General features: G+C 36.9%; 1 protein-coding gene and 2 pseudogenes across 1 annotated transcript; all 3 read left to right on the forward strand.

Moving 5' to 3' along the window:
- The first annotated feature begins 2,465 nt into the window (after positions 1-2,465).
- Positions 2,466-3,040, forward strand: LOC136122097 (keratin-associated protein 13-1-like; annotated as a pseudogene).
- A 5,504-nt stretch (positions 3,041-8,544) lies between these two features.
- On the forward strand, positions 8,545-8,723 carry KRTAP23-1 (keratin associated protein 23-1). The gene is given in 2 exon segments (XM_065876508.1): positions 8,545-8,656; positions 8,659-8,723. Coding segments are annotated over 2 exon segments (177 nt in total).
- Positions 8,724-9,529: 806 nt separating this feature from the next.
- Positions 9,530-18,199, forward strand: LOC136122098 (keratin-associated protein 13-1-like; annotated as a pseudogene).
- The last annotated feature ends 3,146 nt before the right edge of the window (positions 18,200-21,345 follow it).

Consider the following 21,345-nt stretch of genomic DNA (forward strand, 5'->3'; position numbering starts at 1 on the left):
ATCATTCCTTTGACTTATAAAAATGCTGGATAGTGCTTTATTTTTTTAAGTGGCAATTAAACATATTTTTACACTGAGGAAAAGTTGATAATTTAAGCACATATAGTATAATTTTATTGTATTTTTATTAAATAAAGCTGCAATTCAGTGCCATAAGCCACAACATTAACTTCTTGAGTTCCTGATAACACATATTTGACCATTGGTGTGTGTTACATCAGTGCGTTTCTCTTGAAATTGTCAGACACAGTAATATACTCAAAGAATATGATAAATCTGTCAGACATGTTCCTACGTATTTTAACTTGGAGTTAAAGAAGATCAGAGACAAATAACAAAAGCAACAATAAACTATAACAATGTAATGATCAAAGCTTAGGTTGGAGCACAGGAGAGAGACGTTGCCACGGAAGGTATCTTGGAGGGAGATTTGGGCACTCCACGTAGGTTCCTGATATTTCAAAGAGAACATCAATAGCACATATTCAGACATCTTGGGCAGGGCATCTAAGGTAAAGACAGAGATAGATTTAACCTAATGAAGCTTAAGTGTGAGGGTCCTCCTGAGGATTCTTTCGCCTAACTTTTTCCAAAGCTCTCTTGGCACTCCTCCAGGGAAGCTTGGAAAAAGCTGCTGCTCCAGCTGGGCTTCTATAGACTGGGTGTCACTTCTGTGTCCTTGTGGTAGTGCTGGGGCTGTTGATGAATCCAGAGAGCTGCCTCTAGTACCTCTAGCCAACAGAGTCAACCTGATGAACCTCAGGACCTCAGGGAGCTTTGACCTCAAGAAGAAGGATTTGAACCAATATACTGCTCTGCTACATGCTAGGAGGCCACTAAAGCCTAGGGTCCACAGCTATTTGCAGGTAATCCTCACACAAGCCCCCAAACCCCAGGGCCAGAAGACTTGGAGGGGAGGTGAACCAGGACACCTGGCAGAGCTAAGCATAACCCCAGGCTTGAAGCTCTGACCAAGAAGGAGTAACAGAGGATGTTACAGGTGCAGCATTAGTAATAACAAGTGGCAATGTTGAAAGAAAACTTTCTATGTCATCCAAAATAATTTAAGTGTTTTTTGGTATACAACTCTAGAGAAAAGCTGAATTATATTTCTATTCTTTCCAAAGAAAATCATGTTGATAAAAGGATCATCCTATGTAGAGGTGATCAAGGACTGTGTAGCCAAGAAATGGGGAAAGTTTATAGATGATAAATTAATGTCTTGATTTTGTAATATTTGTGTCTTAGTCAACCTGTAGGTTTTTGTTGGTTAATATTATCTTTATTCTAAAGTAGTATTCATATTTACATCTACTATTATATACACAGTGTTGTATTCTTTGTGCTATAAAAGGACCCTGAAGTTATAAACTTTAAGGTTTTCAAAACCTGAGTCCACCTTTAGTAAGAAACCTGGGACAGAATCATGTACTTAAGTAGGGCTCTACCAAGGCCTTGGAAATACTCAGAAGGCATTCAAAATTTTGTGATGGGGTTCAGAAATACTGTGGGAGGAGAAACCCTAGGATGTTTTACAAATATAAATGTATCTACAAAAATCATGAATTGAGTTCATTTTGAAACAATTTTGATTTAGTTGAATTAAAAGTAGAGTATCCATAGGTCGTCCACTGGGTTAGAAGAAAACCCTGGCAGATTTGTCCCTCTTTCTACTACTGTCACTAGTTTCCTCACTTCATCCCCATAGTGTCTCCCACTTTGTTTTTCTTCACATATGTCCATAGTGGTCTGTTCTTGCTTTAGAATTGATTAATTTTTAAAACAATTTTTAAAAATTTATTCAAGATTATCCCCATTCCCAGTGATCTCTCTCAATCCCTTTGGCGTATTTTATATGGCTCTTCTAGATTGGACATAGTAAGCACTGCTAATAGTTAAGCAAATTGGAAACAGTAAGTAAGTAAGATGGAAAATTATGTTGCAGAGTGAGAATCAATGAGAAGAAATAATTTTAGGCAATGAAATAAAGTTAGGGAAAGAAAATCATTGGTGGCAAATAGGGTGCCTTTATTCCACTGACAAAAAAAATTTACTTCATCTTAATCCCTTCCCTTAGAGGTAAGCAGTTCCCAGCCAATATACAGTCAAATGAACAAAGAATCTTGGCCAGCGAGAAGAGTAGGGGATTTTCTGGTCATGATGAGATGGCATCAAAGACATGTAGTTATAGAATTTCTGACTTTGGAACAGGTCATTAGCTTAGTGTTTTAACAACACAGTGAATTCACCCATGAATATGAGATGAAAGGAATTTTTCATCTGCAATTACAGAAGATATTATTGAATTACACATACAGAGATGAGAGATTACAAGCATGAGAAAGGTGACTGTGTAGAATGCCACACCCATGGCTAAGAGTATAAAAACACCCCAGTCCAGGAGATGACATTAAACCTCAGAATCTTCTCATTGTCACTCATTGGAACTCACATCTCCTGTCAACATGTCCTACTATCACTGCTCAGGAAACTTCTCCTCCCGCTCCCTTGGGGACCACCTGTGCTACTCAGGCTCCTCCTGTGGCTCTTCCTACCCCAGCAACCTGGTCTACAGCACTGATCGCTGCTCTCCCAGCTCCTGCCGTCTGGACTCCTCTCTCCAGAGTGGCCCATCAGATGCCTTACATCTTGCGTGCTATCCAGTCCCTGCCAGACATTCTGCTACCGCCCAAGGACCTGCATGCTCTACAGTCCTTGCTGGACAACTTATCCTGGGTCTCTGGGCTCTCGGTCCAACAGAGGTTGCTCCCTGGGCTATGGATCCAAAAGCTGCTACACACTGGGCTTTGGATCCCATGGCAGAGGCTGCTCCCTGGGCTATGGATCCAGAAGCTGCTACACACTGGGCTTTGGATCCCATGGCTTCAGACCCCTGGGTTATGAAGTCTACGCCTTCCCTTAGTTGAGCCATAGATCCGGGTTCTGCCGTCCATCCTACTTTGCCTCTAGGAGTTGCCAATCACTGTGTTACAGACCAATCTGCCTTCTATTGATCAGCTTGTGGAACATTCAGATGTGAGCAATGTGTCCAACCTCTATACAGAGCTTCTATCATCTTCATGATCTTCGGGAATATCACCTGTTCTTCATCTTTTTTCCATTTGTAAAATACTGACCAAAAAACTGTCTGCCACATATACTGAACTTAATGATTAATTTTATGGAATAAATTAACAGAATTAGTAAGATGAATGAAATATATTACTAAATCAATTAATGAAATTCATGTTAACAAACAATGAATTAATGTTAATGAATTAATGGGATCATTGTTCATGAATTTTATTCACAAAATGGATAAAAACCTAAATGAATATAATCTAATAAACTCATTCAATCTGGCTTGCAAATATGTTACTAATTTTATTGTTAGTTTTAACTAGTTAAGCGGGTTTTTTTTTTCTTTTGCTTTTTTTGGAGGCTGTTTTTGAGTTAACATTTACTATACCTCTGAAAGCAAACTTTGAAAAACTAATATTGAAAGATTTGAACTAATTTATTTGAGGGTTTAAACGTTTTCTTCTTCAAAACTTCTGTTTTCTGAAATCCTTACATTGCGTGTATAAACTTCACGTGAATAATAATCTCAGGAGTGGCATAGAGCACATTTTCTTCAAAGAATATGGGGCCTTGATGTTTGCTGACTGAAGGAGAAAAGCAAGCAATTTGGAAAATACAACTGAATGGGGAAAATTTTAGGTTATATGAAAAGTTTTGTACATTAGTTTAGAGAGCTTTCTTTGATTCAGTCAATGTTGGGTGGCAAAAAAACCATATCCCTTCATCTCATTGAGTATCTTTGTATGTAATTGATTTCTTCACAGGTGTAAAGAGGAAGCCAATTATATTTGGTGAGAATTAATTAAGTTCATGAGATGTAGAGTTTCACCTTATTGTATCCAGATCCAAATTAAACATGGCTGGAAAAACAAGGCTTTCAAACCATCACAAGTCGCTGTTTCATTCATACTGCAACACACATTTACACACTCCTTGTTTTTATGTTTTATGTTGCAATTCTGACATCTTATAGGTCACATATTTCAGAAAACAGCATCGTGCTAGTATAGATAACATATTGATAAGGTCTAAAGAAAATAGCAAAAAGACAGTATCTTTATACAGAGATAAAGAGCAAGGTTCAAAGAATTTTCCTATTCATAATTTTTCAGATCACTATAAGAATTATGAGAAACACACATTTTATGAGCTAGTTATTTTACACAGAAGGAAATGAAGACTCAAAGAAGATTAAGGGTTCACTATAGGTCCCAGTCTTACAATAAAACCAAATAAAACTATCTATCTATATGATAGATGAGGACTAATATAAGAAGTGAAGCAACATGGGAGAGAATAACAAGAATTCTGAGAAGGTGAAATAAAATGATCAAAGCAGAGAGGTACAAAGGTACTTGTGTTCAGGAAATTATTGAAAATCAAGTTACAATTTGTATGGATTAGTAATGGAAAATCAGCTAGAGAGGTATAATAGGTCTCTTTCACTTCATTGTTTTGGATATCTTGAGTTTTGGATCACATTAATCTTAAGATTCATCTTCTCTTATTCATACTGTTAAAATAGCTTTCTGCCTGCTCATTTTCATTCTATTTTCTACTTATTTAAACATTTTAAAATACTTTATAAAATAAAACTTTTGTCAAATATTATGTAAAATAGTATGTCATTATATTTCCTTATTTTATATAAATATATTCATATTAAATATATAACATAATATAAAATATATAACAAACAGTTAAATCTCTTAAATCCCCTACTACAAATAAAGTAGCAGAGCATCTGGTAGGCTTTTTGGGGTTCTGGAACAAACATACTCCCCAAGTAGAAGTACCTCTCTGGCCTAATACAAAGCTTCCTTTAGACCAGGAGCAGGAAAAGATTCTGTAGGTCTAGTCTCAGATGCAAGCAACCCTACTGGTTGGGTCAAACAATCTGGCAGACCATATGGTGTTGGTGGCATCTGTGGTATTGAAAAAAATAAAAATACAATAAAACTGCAATGTGGAGTTTACGGCACACCTCAGTGGGAAAATCACAATGCAGGCAAATAAAGTTGTAGAACAAGGCCTTATAATCTGTAGTTGAAAATTAACATATCTTTGGATAATCAGATCCTTGGAAACTACTTGGACCTGGTAGAGGTACAAAACTTGACTGTGGGACAAGTGATCATGCATCTGTAGCTGTCCATCGTGAGCTGCATTCTGTTGAAACTTCCAAGTCATGAAGTCAGGTGGACTCAGTAGCAATCCATTGTAAGACAGAAACAGCTCATAGAGGAATGAACACTAGCAGAACAAGAAAGCAGGCTCCATGAGCAGAAGCCCAGACCCCCATGTCACCGACCAGCACTGCACCACCACCTCTTTCTCAGATCACATGTGTGGTCACATTTGGTGCCTCAAATGACCAACTGAAGGAGGAAGGGAGAAGCCCAAGCAAGGCTTGCAGATGGATAGGCTCATTGCATGGATGCCTTTAAACACCATGATGAGAAAAATATGCTTTCTCTATGTATAGAATCATATGTCTAACAACTGGTTATCCACTTTGTATAAAAGAGAAAAGTGGTCCCAGTTGATGACACATCTAGATTCCCAGACAGTTGCAATTGACCTGAGCAGCTAGTTAAAAACCTGGAAGGGAGAATATATAATATTCAGACAATAAAATCTGGTATAGAGACATATGGATGGATATATGCAAGTTGGTCCAAAGTGTCAAGATCTTTGTATTTCTTCTCAATGCCCACCAGAATGCATCTATCATGGAAGAGGAACTAAAAAATCAAGTTGACAAAATGACTGTCAGTCGAGCTAGCTTGCCTTTGCTAGAAGTCCTCATCATGCTGGCAAGATGAACATGTGAATAAGTGACCAAAGAGGCTATGAATGGGTCCAACAGCATAAGCTCCCACTTACAAATCTGATATAATTAATGCCACTACAAATGTCCAATCTGTCAGCAATGGAGGCTAATGCTAAACTCCCAGTATGGCACTATTCCTCAAGGAAACCAACTGGTCACTTGGTTGCAAGTTAACATGGCCCCCTTGTGCCCTGAAAAGATCAGTGGTTCATCCTCAAACACATAACTACCTATTCAGAGTAAGCCTCTGCTTTTTGTGCTTATCTCAGCAGCAATATTATTCAGGAGCTGATGAAAAACTTGATCCACCAGCATGGAATTCCTCACAAGGCAGCATCTAATCAGGAAATCCACTTCATAGTAGAGACAGCAAGAAATGGGATCCACAAGTTATATCAAAAACCACAGGACCCTGAAGCTGTCTGCCTGATAGTGCATTAAATAGTCCCACTGACGGCAAAGCTGAAGTTTGCTTGGAGCATGGAAGCAATGTCCTCAAAGATTGGGTCTAAAATATCCACTTACTGTCATCCCCAATGACCCGTTTAAGAACTTTGTGCTTCCTATTTCTGCAACTGGAATTTCCAAGGATAGAAGACCTGTTCCCAAAGATAGACTTTCTAACGGACATACCAAGGGTCTCATTGAACTACAATTATGACTGCTGGCTGAGCACTTCGAGTTCCTTTTTTCAGGTACCAGCAAGCAAAAAAAAAGAGTTACCATCTAATCCAAGGGTAGATGATCCTGTTTAGTAGAAAATAGTAGGGTTACTGTTACACAGTGAGGGTAAGAGGGAGTATGTGTGGAGCTCAGTCGATCTACTTGGATGGCCCTTGAAAATTCCCGCCCAATTGATGTGATTTGTCATGTGCAGTAACTATAGAAAGAAAAGGATATGGTTATCAGTGTTCATGCTTCTTAGGAAAGGGCATAGGTAATACCACCAAGAAATCCACTGAGACCAATAGAAGTGGTAGCTGAGGGTGAAGCAAATTTCTAATGGATTGTGAAGGAGGGAAATAATGAGTACCCATCTCAGCTCCAAGATCAAATGCAGTGACAGAGTGCATTTCATCCTACCCAGTCACTCTTGAACATTTCCCCTCAGGAAGAGAGGCCAACCAGAGCTACGGAGAATCTCTCTCCTGATAAGTTGACCCTCAAGGTGAAAATGGTGGACTGTGACAGGTACAGATCTGCACTGGAACTCATATCACATCACTTCAAAAAAGGAATAGCTATCCAGATGTGACAAGTGAGGTTAGCTGACAGCCTTTCTCTGTTGGCTTCCTTGGAATCTGCCTCGGATTTCAAGCCAAAGTCAGGTTTTTCTCATGGCAGCCCCTTGTCAATGACTGAACAAGGTGGTAGAATGGCTTTTTTTCTTTCACAAGTGTTACTCTCTTACAAACTTTTTGTTCTTCCATTCCTGTCTCAGTGCCTGCTTCCTGGAGAATCCAACTAACAAATATTCTATTCTTTCTTGAAACTTAACATTTCCTTTTAATATTATTTTCCTTCATCCTAAAGAATTTCTGTGTTTATTTCAGTGCAAGTTTACCTGATATAATTAGCCCACTGGAAATTAGCACTCAGCTATTATATTATACAACAGAAACAATAAAATAGAGAACAGGGGTGACAAAGGGAAACTATTTTTGAAAGAAATTACAGAAAAGGAACTGACTTTGAAAAATGCACAAAAATCATTCACAGTATGAGCAGAGAAAAGCCTGAGTTGTTCTAGGATGCAGAACCCAGGTTCTTTTAAAATTTTTATGAGGTAAATAAAAATATATGAAAATATATAAATTATATTCATTTTTGAAGTGTTTTTTTTTTTTTGTAATGGCATTTAGATCCATAGTCTCAAAGCAAGTAGAAGAGATACCTGAAATCCCTGCTCTTCATCTCTTTTCCCAGTTTCTCAAACTACCATCATTATCCCCACTCCCTCTTCACATGCCCCAAATCAGTTTCTTCCTGTGGTTCCATCTTAATTCAGTCTTCTGGAGTCACTTTGTCTTTAAATGTTTGCCTGATTCCTTTCTGTTTCTAACCATTTCTCATTATGTGTTATTTTTCTTCCCTCCATTGGAAATAAGGAGCACTGTATAATAATATGTGATAGATGGGAAATAAATTTGAAGAATGTGAATCAGTAGTGACAAGTAGAATCAATCATTAGAAGCATCCTTATAAAAAACAAAGTTATGCCACTGATCACTTGACATGGTAGAAAAGTGACAGAAGAAATCCCAGAGCAAAGCAAGAGTAGATATACATGGAGTCATGGCCAGGAAGTAAAAAATGGGCTTTCCTGGCCTTAATAGGATGAAGATAACTGACAAATTGTCCTAGAATTTCTGTACAAGAATGGTCATTGGCTTTGTGTTATAATAAATCATGACACCAGTAAATAGAATAAGTAGGAAACTAGTCAACTGCAATTACAGAGACAATTAATGAACTACACACATGCAGAAGAGGAGTGAAAAATGTGAGAGGATTGCACCAGTACTGTGCCGAACCATTGACAAGAGTATATAATTACCCAGTCCACAAGATGACCTTAGACCTCAGAATATTCTCAGTGTATTTCTGCTGAACTCATATCTCCCGTCAAGATGTCCTACAATTGCTGCTCTAGAAAATTCTCCTCCCACTCCCTTGGGGGCTACCAGTGCTAGCCAGGCTTCTCCCGTGGCTCCTTCTACCCCAGCAACCTGGTCTACAGCACTGACCTCTGCTCTCCCAACACCTGCCAGCTGGACTTCTCTCTCTACAGTCAGGAGACCTGCTGTGAGCCCACCAGGTACCAGGCATCCTGTGTGGTGTCCAGTCGCTGTCAGACATCCTGCTACCACCCAAGGACCTCCACACTCTGATGGAAAACTTACCCTGGGTCTCTGGGATTTAGGTTCAGCAGCTGCAACTTCCTGAGCTCTGGATCTGGAAACTGCTACTCACTGGGCTGTGGATCCAATGGCTTTAGACCCAGGGTTCCCTCTTTTAGTAGCTTTCCTCCATTCCATTTGTAACATTGCTGGGCTTTCTCCATTGGTTATAAGATATCTGCATTAATATTTAATACTTGGAAATTAATTTTGGAGAAAAAAATGAATAGTCACAAGTAGTTTCAATCTTTAGAAGGCTTTTTAGAAGGCCAAAGCTATGCCTCTAACCAAATAAAAAAGAAAGATGGTACCATTTTGATCTCCACCCTTAGAAGGAATGCATACCCCAGCAAAGCCAGACTCAGATACACATGCAGCGTATACCAGGAAGGAGGGACATTCTTGGCTGTGATGGGATGGTCATTAATATAAAACAGTCATAGCATTTGTGACATGACTAGCTTATTGGCTTTGTGTTGTAACCAAAACTATTATAGCACCCATAAATACAATGTGTAGGGAACCATGCAGCTGCAATTACAGAAATGGTGATTGAGGTAATACTATGCACATGAGGGAGCAGACATGTAGGAATGGTGACCTTGTAGCTGTAAACACCTATTTCTGAGAGTATATAAATGCCACAGAATATTCTCAGTCTAATGCCACAGAATACTGTCAGTCTAATTCAGCTGAACTCACATCCCCTGTCAACATGTCCTACAACTGCTGCTCTGGAAACTTCTCCTCCAGCTCCCTTGGGAGTCATCTGCACTACCCAGGCTCCTTCTACTCCAGCAATCTTGTCTATAGCACTGATCTCTACTCTCCCAGCACCTGCCAGTTGGGCTCCTCTCTCTGCAGTAGCTGTCAGGAGACCTGCTATGAGCCCACAATGTGCCAGGCATTCAGTGCGGTGTCCAGTTCTTGCCAGACATCCTGCTACTGTCCAAGGACCTCCACTCTCTACCATCCCTGCTAGACAATATATGCTGGGTCTCTGGGCTTTAGGTCCAGCAGAGGCTGCTCCCTGAGCTCTGGATCCAGAAGCTGCTACTCACTGGGCTGTGGATCCAGTGGCTTCAGACACCTGGGTTATAGAGTCCAGGGCTCTCCTACCTTGGGCTATGGATCCAGATTCTGCCACCCAACCTATTTTGATTTTTGGCCTATCTGTGGATCTGGCTTCTAAAGACCAATTTATTGAATGTCCAGATCTTTTGGCAGAATGACAACTTTTTTTTTTTTTTTTTTTTCCTGCGGTACGCGGGCCTCTCACTGTTGTGGCCTCTCCTGTTGTGGAGCACAGGCTCCGGACGCGCAGGCTCAGCGGCCATGGCTCACGGGCCTAGCCGCTCCGCGGCATGTGGGATCTTCCCAGACCGGGGCACGAACCCATGTCCCCTGCATCAGCAGGCGGACTCTCAACCACTGCGCCACCAGGGAAACCCCAAATGACAACTATTTTATTCTCACAAGAAACAACCCTCTTCATGGTCCCCAAAGACTGGCTGTTCACTCACTCTGCAGCCACCCAACCTAACTTACAGATTTGGTCTTATAGAATATAAAACTAAGTAACAAACCTAAACTTTAAATCATATACCTGCATTGGTGATGGAAATCATCCAATTATTAGATATCCTTCAAAATTTAACAGTATCTAATTATCTTAAGTAAATAAACACATTTATTCTGGCATCCATATATGTTATTATTATTAGACAGTATAAATAAACATCTCAAGAGCTATAAAAGCCTTGTTCTTTAAAGCATGTGTCCTTATACCTCTCTTCACAGGAGAAGAAAAGCAGAAAAGTTAATGGATATGTATGGAATGCAGAGAGAAAGAATAAAATTTAGATATAGTTCTAGGTTTGCACATAAAAATTAAATATAAATCTAACTTGTGTCTGTATATTTTCAGAAAATACTAAATATAAAGCTTAAGTAACTTCTATTAACTTCATCCAAAGTTGGTTGGTAAAAGTGACTGACTTTTTGAATCTCAGTAAGTACTTTTCCATGAAAGTCATTTTTTTACAGCATGTAAAAAGGAAGCCAATTATTCTTGTTGTGAAGAATTTTGATTCAGGACGTGTGAGTTTTTATCTCTATGCTTTCCAGTGGTTCAGGCTATATATGGCTGAGAACCACAACCTTTATGTCAGCAAAAAATGGATATCCTTTACTTTTACTTTTTTATAGTCATGTGCTAATCTTTTTTATAGGACACAGATTTCAGAAAATGGTACATTGCTGTTGGACACATTTTGAAAAGGAGACAAATCTAATAATAAAAGGGCATTATCTTTGTGTTGAGCTAAATAAACGTTCAAAGAGATTTTCAAGTCATTATTTCTTTAGAACTTTAAATAGCACTCAGAAGAACATAACTTTTGTGTGCTACATGTTTGTTTGTTTTTTTAAACATGAGGCAATGGAAGTTCAAAGGGACTCAAGATCCGGCCAAAGATCCCAGTCTTACAGAGAAATTGATGTTCACAATTTTCCTAAAAGATGGAACCTCCTATTAAAAGCAAAAACAGAAGTAGTATAGGATAGAATCGAAAAAGTTTGGAAAAATAAAATGGAATGGACAAAGCAGAGAGATATAAAGTTACCTGGTATGTTCAGGGAATATATGGGCAGTTAATTTACAATGGGCAATTAAGTCATTTGGTAAATAGGTTTAGATAGCATTTCTAATGGCTGCACATTACTCCGTCATTTTGAAGTTTGAATTTTGAATGACATTAATGACATTAATCCTAGGTTTCCTCTCCACCTATTAAATTTACTGGAACCGACTTCCAGTGATAATTCTCACACCAGATTTCTTGTCTATTCTAAATAATTTTGCATATATTGTAAAATAAATATTTTTACCAACCATCCTTATATACAGAAGTGTAACATGATATTATTTACCAAGTATAACTTTTGTCAGCATCAGAGTGGGTAGTTCAAATCACTACTAGAATGCTAGTAAAACTGGATAAAATAATCTGTGCACAAACACTGGAGCATTACCAGGCTCAGAACTGCTAGATCAAAATTAGGAGAGGTTTTAAGTCAAAAGAAATGTTGGTATTTGGGCTGATTTCTTCCTAGGGTTGCCCACTAAATCCAAAAACGTCAATGGGCTCATAGTGTGAATGAACAGAATTAGACTCCCATGGCATTGTAAGGAACTGGGGATATTGGTAAACATTCTAGGATTTTGAAACATTATAGGATTTTAAAGCTCCACTAGAATTTTAAGGGTATACAAACAGAATATGTTTCACAGGAACTGAAGTCAACCTTTGAATTACATCAACCTTGATGATATGACAATATTAGTAATCTTGCCCCAGCTTGGTATCTCCAGAGTAAATTCTTCTGCAAATAGACCTCAAATTACCTATAGTAATTGATTAAAAATTATCAATACTGCAAAAAAAGCAAGATAAGAACAAGAGACAACATAGAGTACAAACAAGTCTACAGGAGCTCCAGATAATGAACATATTAGAAATATACACAAAAATAATTGTGGTTATTTTTCTTAAGAAATTAAAGACAAGTTTAAGAATTTTGACAGAGTGCTTGAATATATAAAGATGAAAATGAAAAATGCAAAAACTGTAAAATACAGTAACTAAAATGTACAAAATTCAAATTACTTCAAAGGCAAACTAAAACAGTCTGAAACTATGGGCCAATATCCCTCCCAGCTGAAATAAAATATAATAATGAGCTCAGATCAGGGAGTGACAGAATACCTGGTCAAAGTATAGGAAAACTAGAGGTTCAATCAAGCTGATTAAAATTAGATGACATATATACACTAATATGCATAAAATGGATAACTAATAAGAACCTGTTGTATAAAAAATAAGTTAAATTAAATTTTTTTTAAAAAAATAGAGACGGTGCCTGCCTAACTCAGTTATTAGAAGAACATTACTGATAAGCCCTTGACCCATCTAACATGCAGAAAAAAGGACTTACATTCTCTTGAAAACATTAAATCAAAATATTTTCATATATATATTTGTGTGTATCAATTACATAATTATATAATCATATGTGTACAAAAATATAAATATTTATACTACAAGATACACTGTTCTTTTATATACAATGTCATAATGCAAAAAAACATTACAAAAAAAGTCAGAAAGCATGTGTTACTACCCCCATCAAAAGAATAACAATCAATAAGAGGAAATTCACATTTAACACACTTATTAGAATTAGTTGGCTAAAATGCCCATGATGGATATGTGAATAATTTAAGAAAAAGATGGATATAATTAATAAATATATAGGGAATTTTAAAAGATATGTACATTTAAAAACAATAACAACAACCACCTAATGGATATTCTCAAACAGAAAGTTAAAGATTTAAGTTTTTTTAAAAAGTCAACCTATATCAGTTCAAAATATCCTTCAAAAATAAAGAAAAAATAAAAATGTTTTCAGAAAAATTTTATCCTCAAAAATTTTCTGTAAAATAATTAATTTGACCCTGCCTGATTTGATCAACAATTTCCAGAAGTGGGTGCAGTTGAAAAAGTACTATAATCTATCAATAACACTTCTCATATCAGAAAGAATTGGATCCATATCTAAGGAATACAGACTCACAAACAAAAAACTTGCAAGTCAATATTTCCACGGTAAAGATCACACATATTTTGGAAATGTCCAGTTTTATAATTATGTTTTTTTCTTAAAAAAAAGAAAAAAGCTGCCCCTGGAAACCTACACTGTACAGAATAATCAATACAAGACTGGAGCTGGGTTGACCAGGTTCTGAGTTCCTGGGAAGTCTCCTTCAACTGATAACCCTCATCATTCACTTTAATACAAATGTAGAACTAAAGATGAAAATAAACTAGTAAAGAATGAGGCCATGAGCCTCTTTGATTGGTGCAGAGGTTATGAACTAAGATTCTATACCCTTTGAAAACAAATGGATTAACTTTCCACTTTTTCTAAGAGTAGTTCTGCTCCCTGCTCATCCTGTGGTTACTCTTAAGTTTGCCAACAGGTCTATTTTGAGGAAGTGTTTGGAAAAGAGGGAGAATGAGGAAGGTTAAGATATTTACCTCACCTACTGGAAAAAATGAAAAAAAATTAATTCTGCTTTGGAATATAGAAAAATAAATATTTTTCCAAATAATTATTTAAATTTTGTGAAGCTATGGGTTACTTCTTTTCTTATATGTTTCTTTTAAAAAGAAACATATATGTTTCTTAAAAAGAAACATATATTCTTATATGTTTCTTTTAAAAATTAAAATAATTGATTTTCTCAAAATCTAAATTTTGACCTTGTTTTTTTTCTCTGTTTTATATTTGACTTCTATTTCATTGATTTCTGTTCTTTCCTTTCTTATTTCTATCTTAAATTTACTTTTGGTTTAAATTGCTACTTTTTTCTAAGTTCCTCATATAAAGTACTAAAATAATTGATTTCAAGCTTTTTTGAATTGTTATATATACTTTAAAATCTAAAATTTTCCTTCTAAACAGCTGTACCTCTCAGCTGTACCTTATCATCATTATGCATTTTAAAATATTTCCAAAATTTCATCCATTTTTTCCTTTGATATTTGAATTTTTAAGAATGGTGTTAATTTACAGCCATATGAGGTTCTTTTTATTTAAAATTTGTAGTTTATTTTTATCTTATAGCTACTGATTTCTCACCTTTTAAAAATCTATTGCCAGCAGTAAACTGAACAATAAACCAAATTTAATGTCTAATGTCACCATTTGTGATAGAATTTATTTCAATAGATTTTCTCCTCAAAATGAAATTCACATGAATTAAATGTAATAAACTCCTTAATCCAAAAACAATGCAGTGGTTTGTTATCTGTTTATTTTCTAATTTTGTTCTCTTGTCCATTTGTGGGATTAAAACAAAAGATCAATATTCCCCTGTGAATGGGCTTTGAAATCCTAACTCTGTGCAAGGTCTTAACTAATGTCTTCAGAATTTTAAGTGTCTTAATATGGTAATTTCCTGGAATTTCACTGAAGGCACAACTTTCTCTGACTATAAATCTCTGAAGCAGAGGAGAGCTGAATTCACTCATGAACAATTGACTATGTGTTTGTATCTGCAGAAGGACAGAAGTAGGAAAACAAGGAAATAATTTAGTTCATATGTTCCGGTTCATATGAAAAAAAAGTAAATGAAGGACTAGTATACATTTGTAAACTTGAGAAAAAAATGCCTATGATCTTTCATTAACTATCATTGAATTAGCCTCATTTTGGTTGGCAAAAGTATCTGAATTTTGCATTTCAACAGCCAGTTTCTAGTCTGATTCATTTCTCTTAAGTGTATGTAAGGAGGTTATCTCTAAACCTAGGTGAGATAAAACCAAAACAGATATATGGGCTGCTCTAGAGGCTCTAGAAGGGTCAGGTTCAGAAGGCATTTGTTTCATCTCAATGCCTTCCCAAGTCTCAAACTCAAAGCAGCTGAAAATGAGCTTCTAGAACTGCCCATATGTCCGTTTTGGTTGCCTCTCACCATGAAATTGGATACTGTTTGATTTTTTATGGTTATTTTCTAAGTTTTTATAAATATACATATAATTTCAGGAAATAATAAGTTGCTAAAAATATAACTTGCTGTAAATGAGCCAAACATAAAAATAAAGTTATCTTTGTGTAGAGCCAAGGAATCTAAAGAAATTTCCTAAGCGTTGGTATTTCATTATACCCTCAAGCAGACCTGCGAGGAATTTGCTCATTATATTTTAAGGTCCTTTTAGCATTTAAGAAGAGAGTGGCTCAAAGAGAACCAGACTTGCCAAAGATGGCATTTCTTTAAGGAAATGAAAATGTCTCACTCTCTTCCTAAGTACATTAAATATGAGTGACACAAGTAACTGTATAGATCCCCAAGCTGAACTTATTGTACAGATGTAGAACTTGAGAATTAGAAGCATTTCGTTTCTTGGTCTCTCGGGAAGTTAATGGTAAGGCTAACAACAGAACTCCTAATTCCTATTTTTTTTTTTTTATTTATTTATTTATTTTGCGGTACGCGGGCCTCTCACTGTTGTGACCTCTCCCGTTGCGGACCACAGGCTCCAGACGTGCAGGCTCAGCAGCCATGGCTCACGGGCCCAGCCGCTCTGCGGCATGTGGGATCTTGCGGGACCGGGGCACGAACCCGTGTCCCCTGCATCGGCAGGCGGACTCAAACACTGCCCCACCAGGGAAGTCCAGATTGACAAAATCTTTAAGGGGCGATATCAATTCATTTTGTTTTTTTGTTTGTTTTTTGTTTGTTTTTTTGCGGTACACGGGCCTCTCACTGTTGTGGCCTCTCCCGTTGTGGAGCACAGGCTCCAGACTCGCAGGCTCAGCGGCCATGGCTCACGGGCCCAGCTGCTCTGCGGCATGTGGAATCCTCCCGGATCGGGGCACGAACCTGTGTCCCCCGCATCGGCAGGCAGACTCTCAATCACTGTGCCACCAGGGAAGCCCTCCTATTTCATTTTAATGTTATTTCAGTTGTGCCACACGATCTCATCTTCTCTCCCCTTCAGTCATTTCTCTCTCTTCTTCTCCTCCACATCATCATCACCATCATCATCACTATTAGAATGCTTGGGAAATATTCATGGTTTTTAGACTATTACTGGGAAATCTAAAGGGATCAAAATAATGAGAGAAAATATAGAAATTTTATTTGGCATCCCTGACAGAAATTGAAATAGTAATATCAGGTTGCTCCCCTATGGATGTAATCATATTTTGTTTATAATTTCCATAAGTTTTGAAAATGTGATCATCCAAGTTATCCCCATATGCAATACCCACTTTGGTTAAGTCAGAGCAGCCTCTGATGATTAAAAATTACCTGCATATTTCAGATGTGAAAGTGGTTCTCTGGCCTCCGGAAGTACTCTAGTTAAAAAGCAAACTTCCTTTTAAAGAAGAATCAGGGATAGTTTCAATAATATTTATACAGCCATAAAGTGAAGTACTCACACACAACTAGTAATTATAATGTTGGAAAGAATAAATTTGTAATATCACAACTGGTGCTGAAGTTAAATATAATAAAGTCTCATTTAAATATATAAGTATCAAAGTATAAAAACTTTTATCATTATTTCTCAAGAAACTGTCCCAATCCCATACAACAATCTAGTAAGAGCCAACCCCTACCTCTGAAACTGAGAAGGGCCCTGTGGAGTTCCTGGGCACAAAAGCCTTTCTGTGTCCCCTTCCCTGAGTTCCAAAGGGCAGGTTCAAACCGTTGCTAATCAGGAAAGCGAGGGGATGCAGAGATAAGGGAACAGCAGTCAAGAAACACCGGGTACAGACTTGGGGCAGAGTCCTGGTTCCCCCTCAAGGGAAACATATAACAATATATTTGAGCTCTTCTGCAGAACTAAAACCACCACCAAATGGAAGATGTTAACTACTTGATGAAGCATTCTTCATTCCAGAGAAAGTCACAGTTCAACCCTCATCACCTGACACCAGATGATCTCTGGATTGAGGGAATGTGGGCCCTGCATGCACCACAGTCCCTATTAGTAACCCTGCCCCTTGATTATAAAATTCCTTACAGCCACTCCCCTCCCCCCCAGTTCTTGGGACACACAGTTTTGAGGGCACTAGCCTGCTGTGTCCGCCTTTGCCTGACAAAGCAATAAAGCTATTCTTTTCTACTTCATCCAAAACTCTGTCTCTGAGATTTAATTTGGTGTTGGGATACAGAGGCCGGATTCAAAGCTTTTTTTTTTTTTTTAATATCCTTATTGGAGTATAATTGTTTTACCACGGTGTGTTAGTTTCTGCTTTATAACAAAGTGAATCAGCTATACATATACATATATCCCCATACCCCCTCCCTCTTGCGTCTCCCTCCCACCCTCCCTATCCCACCCCTCTAGGTGGTCACAAAGCATGGAGCTGATCTCCCTGTGCTATGCGGCTGCTTTCCACTAGCTATTGATTTTACATTTGGTAGTGTACCTATATTCATGCCACTCTGAATTTATCAGGATCAAGATAAGGTTCTCCCTATATTCCAGCAACAGGGATTCTGGGTCTTCAGTTCCTTACAAAAGCAGCCCTACTCTCTACCAGATTCCCATTATCTCTTTCTTAGATCCTGCCCCAACTAGATTTCTGATTTCCTCCTGCTGCATTCCTTGTCCCTCTGTTACACTCAATGTCCCTATGAAATTTGAACTCAGGGGTTCAGCTCCCAACCTCCTGCTGCCAAAGCAACTTTATTTCCAGGACTTGCCAGTCATCTTTTTACCAGCCAGCGTGTGGTTCTTACTTCAGGGGATTAATGTACTTAGTTTCCCAGGAAACTCATCATGAGTCATTTCCATGCAATTGATTTCACCAATTTCTATTTATTTATTCTTGTCACATTAGTGATTATAGGTAACAGCTTTGTTCTCCCCCCGGCCTTAACTCCCATATTTTTTATTAGTCATGCCTCAGTAGTACCTTGTCAAACATCTCGTCAGCACCAGTCCTCAAAATAATATTCATTTAGCTCTGTTCTTAGGGAATGCAGGATGAACAAATATTCTATTACATTTTTTTTCAGGGAGAATGCATTCATTCATATACTTCTCTATATTAAGAAAAATTTAAAAATGGATTTTAAGTGGGATTCCCATTTCTCTAAACTTACCAACTAGCAAGGTTAACCAAATAATGATTTAATTACAACAGTAAGTAAAGCTGTAAAAGAGCTGTTCTTCAACATATAAGTACATTTGACAATGAGACCTTAATAACAATCTGAGATGTGAACAAAGCTTCCCAGGGAAACTATTCTAGAAGCTAAGTCTGGAGAATGAGTAAAAATGGCTTGATCCAGGTAGAATCTGGAGCAAAGGTACCCAATTAGATGATTGTACCAATATGAACAGAAATAATAAAACATCATTAATGAAGTCAGCATATCCACATGTACCCATCCTACATTGCTATCTCTGTCTCTCATGTCTACATAAATTTCTCCTTTTAGTATAAACCAACTGAACTTCAATTCTTCCCTGAACACGTGTATGTTTTTCCCCTCTGCTTTGGTCATTTCGCTTCATCTTCATATATTTCCCCTTATCTATTCTCATAGCTTTTGTGTTTTCGATATTTAAGAGAGTCTCAACTTTTAGATTCATTTTTAAATGCCATTTCCTTTATAATTCTTATATAATCGAATAAAAGTTTTCTTTCCATCTTCTGGTATTGGAACTGAACTGAGTTACAGTGAAATTTAAAGAGTGAGGTAATAGGGATAATATGGTAGAGTGAGTATGGCAATCTTGAATTAGACATTTAATTAGTCAATTACTATGTGTAAAGACCCCATTTCCTGATCTCAGGAGAGTTTGAAAATGGAATTCCCAGGCTTATGGGGATAACAGAGCAGGGATTTTTTTGCAAATGCCTTCTAAATGAACTAGATTAATAATATCAGTCATTTTTCACTCACTCCCTTGGTCAGATATACTTAGATACTATAAACAACAGGCTCGTAAAACTAAAAAGATACATATTTATCAATTGTGAATAGAGAAGGTAGCACACTACTTACTCATATAAACACGCACAAAATCAGCCACATTACCATATTCCCACAACATTTCCAGTCATCATTGTACTATAGGTCTTAGCCAGAGCAGTAAACAAGAAAAACAAATAAAAGGCATAAATATCAGCAAGTGAATAAGAAAGTTGTCTTTATTCACAGGTATAATGATTGTCTACATAAAAAATCCGAGGAATGTACAAAATTACTACAGAAAACTCTATTTTACTTCAATATACAAACCAAAAGTACATGAAAAATTAAGTCTAAAATATGTTGTAATGACAACAAAACATACAATCTAAAAATACATTTCAAGATTCTAGATTCCCATATTAATACTTATAAAATACTGCAGAAAGAAATTAAATAAGACTCAAATAAATAGAGATATATCACAGATTGAAAGCTGTTCAATATCCCTAATTTACAGATTCAATATTCTTTTTTTAAATTAATTAATTATTTTTTTATATCTTTATTGGAGTATAATTGCTTTACAATGGTGTGTTAGTTTCCGCTTTATAACAAAGTGAGTCAGCTATACATATACATATATCGCCATATCTCTTCCCTCTTGCATCTCCCTCCCATCCTCCCTATCCCACCCCTCTAAGTGGTCACAAAGCGTGGAGCTGATCTCCCTGTGGTATGCAGCTGCTTCCCACTAGCCATCCATTTTACATTTTGATTCAATATATTCTGAACAACAAAGCCAGTAGGCATTTTAATAGAAATTGAAAACCTGATTCTAAAATTTATATGAGAGCAGGGAGAGGCAAAATAATATTTAAAAAGAGAATTAAATGTGGAAGTCTTTTATTATCTCATTTCAGGACTTAATATACAGATATATTAAGAAATTATGGTACAGCAAAAAGTATAGGTGATTATTCGGGGGAACAGAATAGAATTCTGAAATAGATTCACAAGTATACTGTCGATTTCTTTTTACAAAGATGCCAAATCAATTCAAATGCAGAAAAATGTATTTTCAACACATGGTATTAAAATCACTGGGTACATTTAAAGAACTAAAAAAAAATAAAAGGGAAAAATGTGTTGTGCAACAATCTTATACCTCTGCTTAAAACCATTCAACAGCTCTTGTTGCTTTTAGAAGAAAGTGCAATGCTGAATTAGCACTAAAGACATGGGGGAAAATGGCCCAAAATTTTTTCTGGTCTAATTTCAAGTCATTCCTTCCTTTCCCCTCAATGACCAGACAAAATGGCTTTTAGTTTTAAAATGCACATATCAAGACTTTGGTCCTAAAAACACTGCAAGCCCCACCTATCTATGCCCTACTTATTCCTTAGACCTGTTTCAAATGCAGTTCCTCTGGGAATCTTTTCTTGACTTCTAAGACTAGATGAGGTGCCCTTGATGTATGTTATTGTAGCATCAAGGACTCATTCAGAGCTCATTATTTTATATTTGCTTTCTCTGTTAGACTTTCAGTCCTGTTAGAACAAAGAGCACACATTTTCTTACTTTATTTTTCATTATGGAGTAATACACAAAACAATTTTATTTTAAAAGATATATTCAACAATACATTCCCATAGCAGAGATTTTGGCTCATGGTAGAGGTTTAATGAAAACATTGTGAAAAGAATAATACTGGCAAAATGTTTGACAGTGTGTTCTGAGGTGTGAATAATTAAGAAAACAAAAACAAAAACATGGGTACAGGGAGCTGGGAAGGCTAAAGCTGTTCTCTGTAATTACTAATGAGATAAACATTGATAAATAGAAATTGTTATATCAAGTGCCTAGAAATGATTCATGAGAGAAGTTCCTGGGAAACTGGGTATATTTATTCTTGGAAATCAGAACTGGAAGCAAGTTGATAGACAGATAATCAGCAGCTTCTGGAAGTTTAGTTGTGTGGGCAGCAGCTTGGGACCCAAACCCCTGGGTTCACAGTCCATGGTGTT

The sequence above is a fragment of the Phocoena phocoena genome, chromosome 4 (genome assembly GCF_963924675.1).
Source record: "Phocoena phocoena chromosome 4, mPhoPho1.1, whole genome shotgun sequence".
Taxonomy (NCBI): Eukaryota; Metazoa; Chordata; class Mammalia; order Artiodactyla; family Phocoenidae; genus Phocoena; species Phocoena phocoena.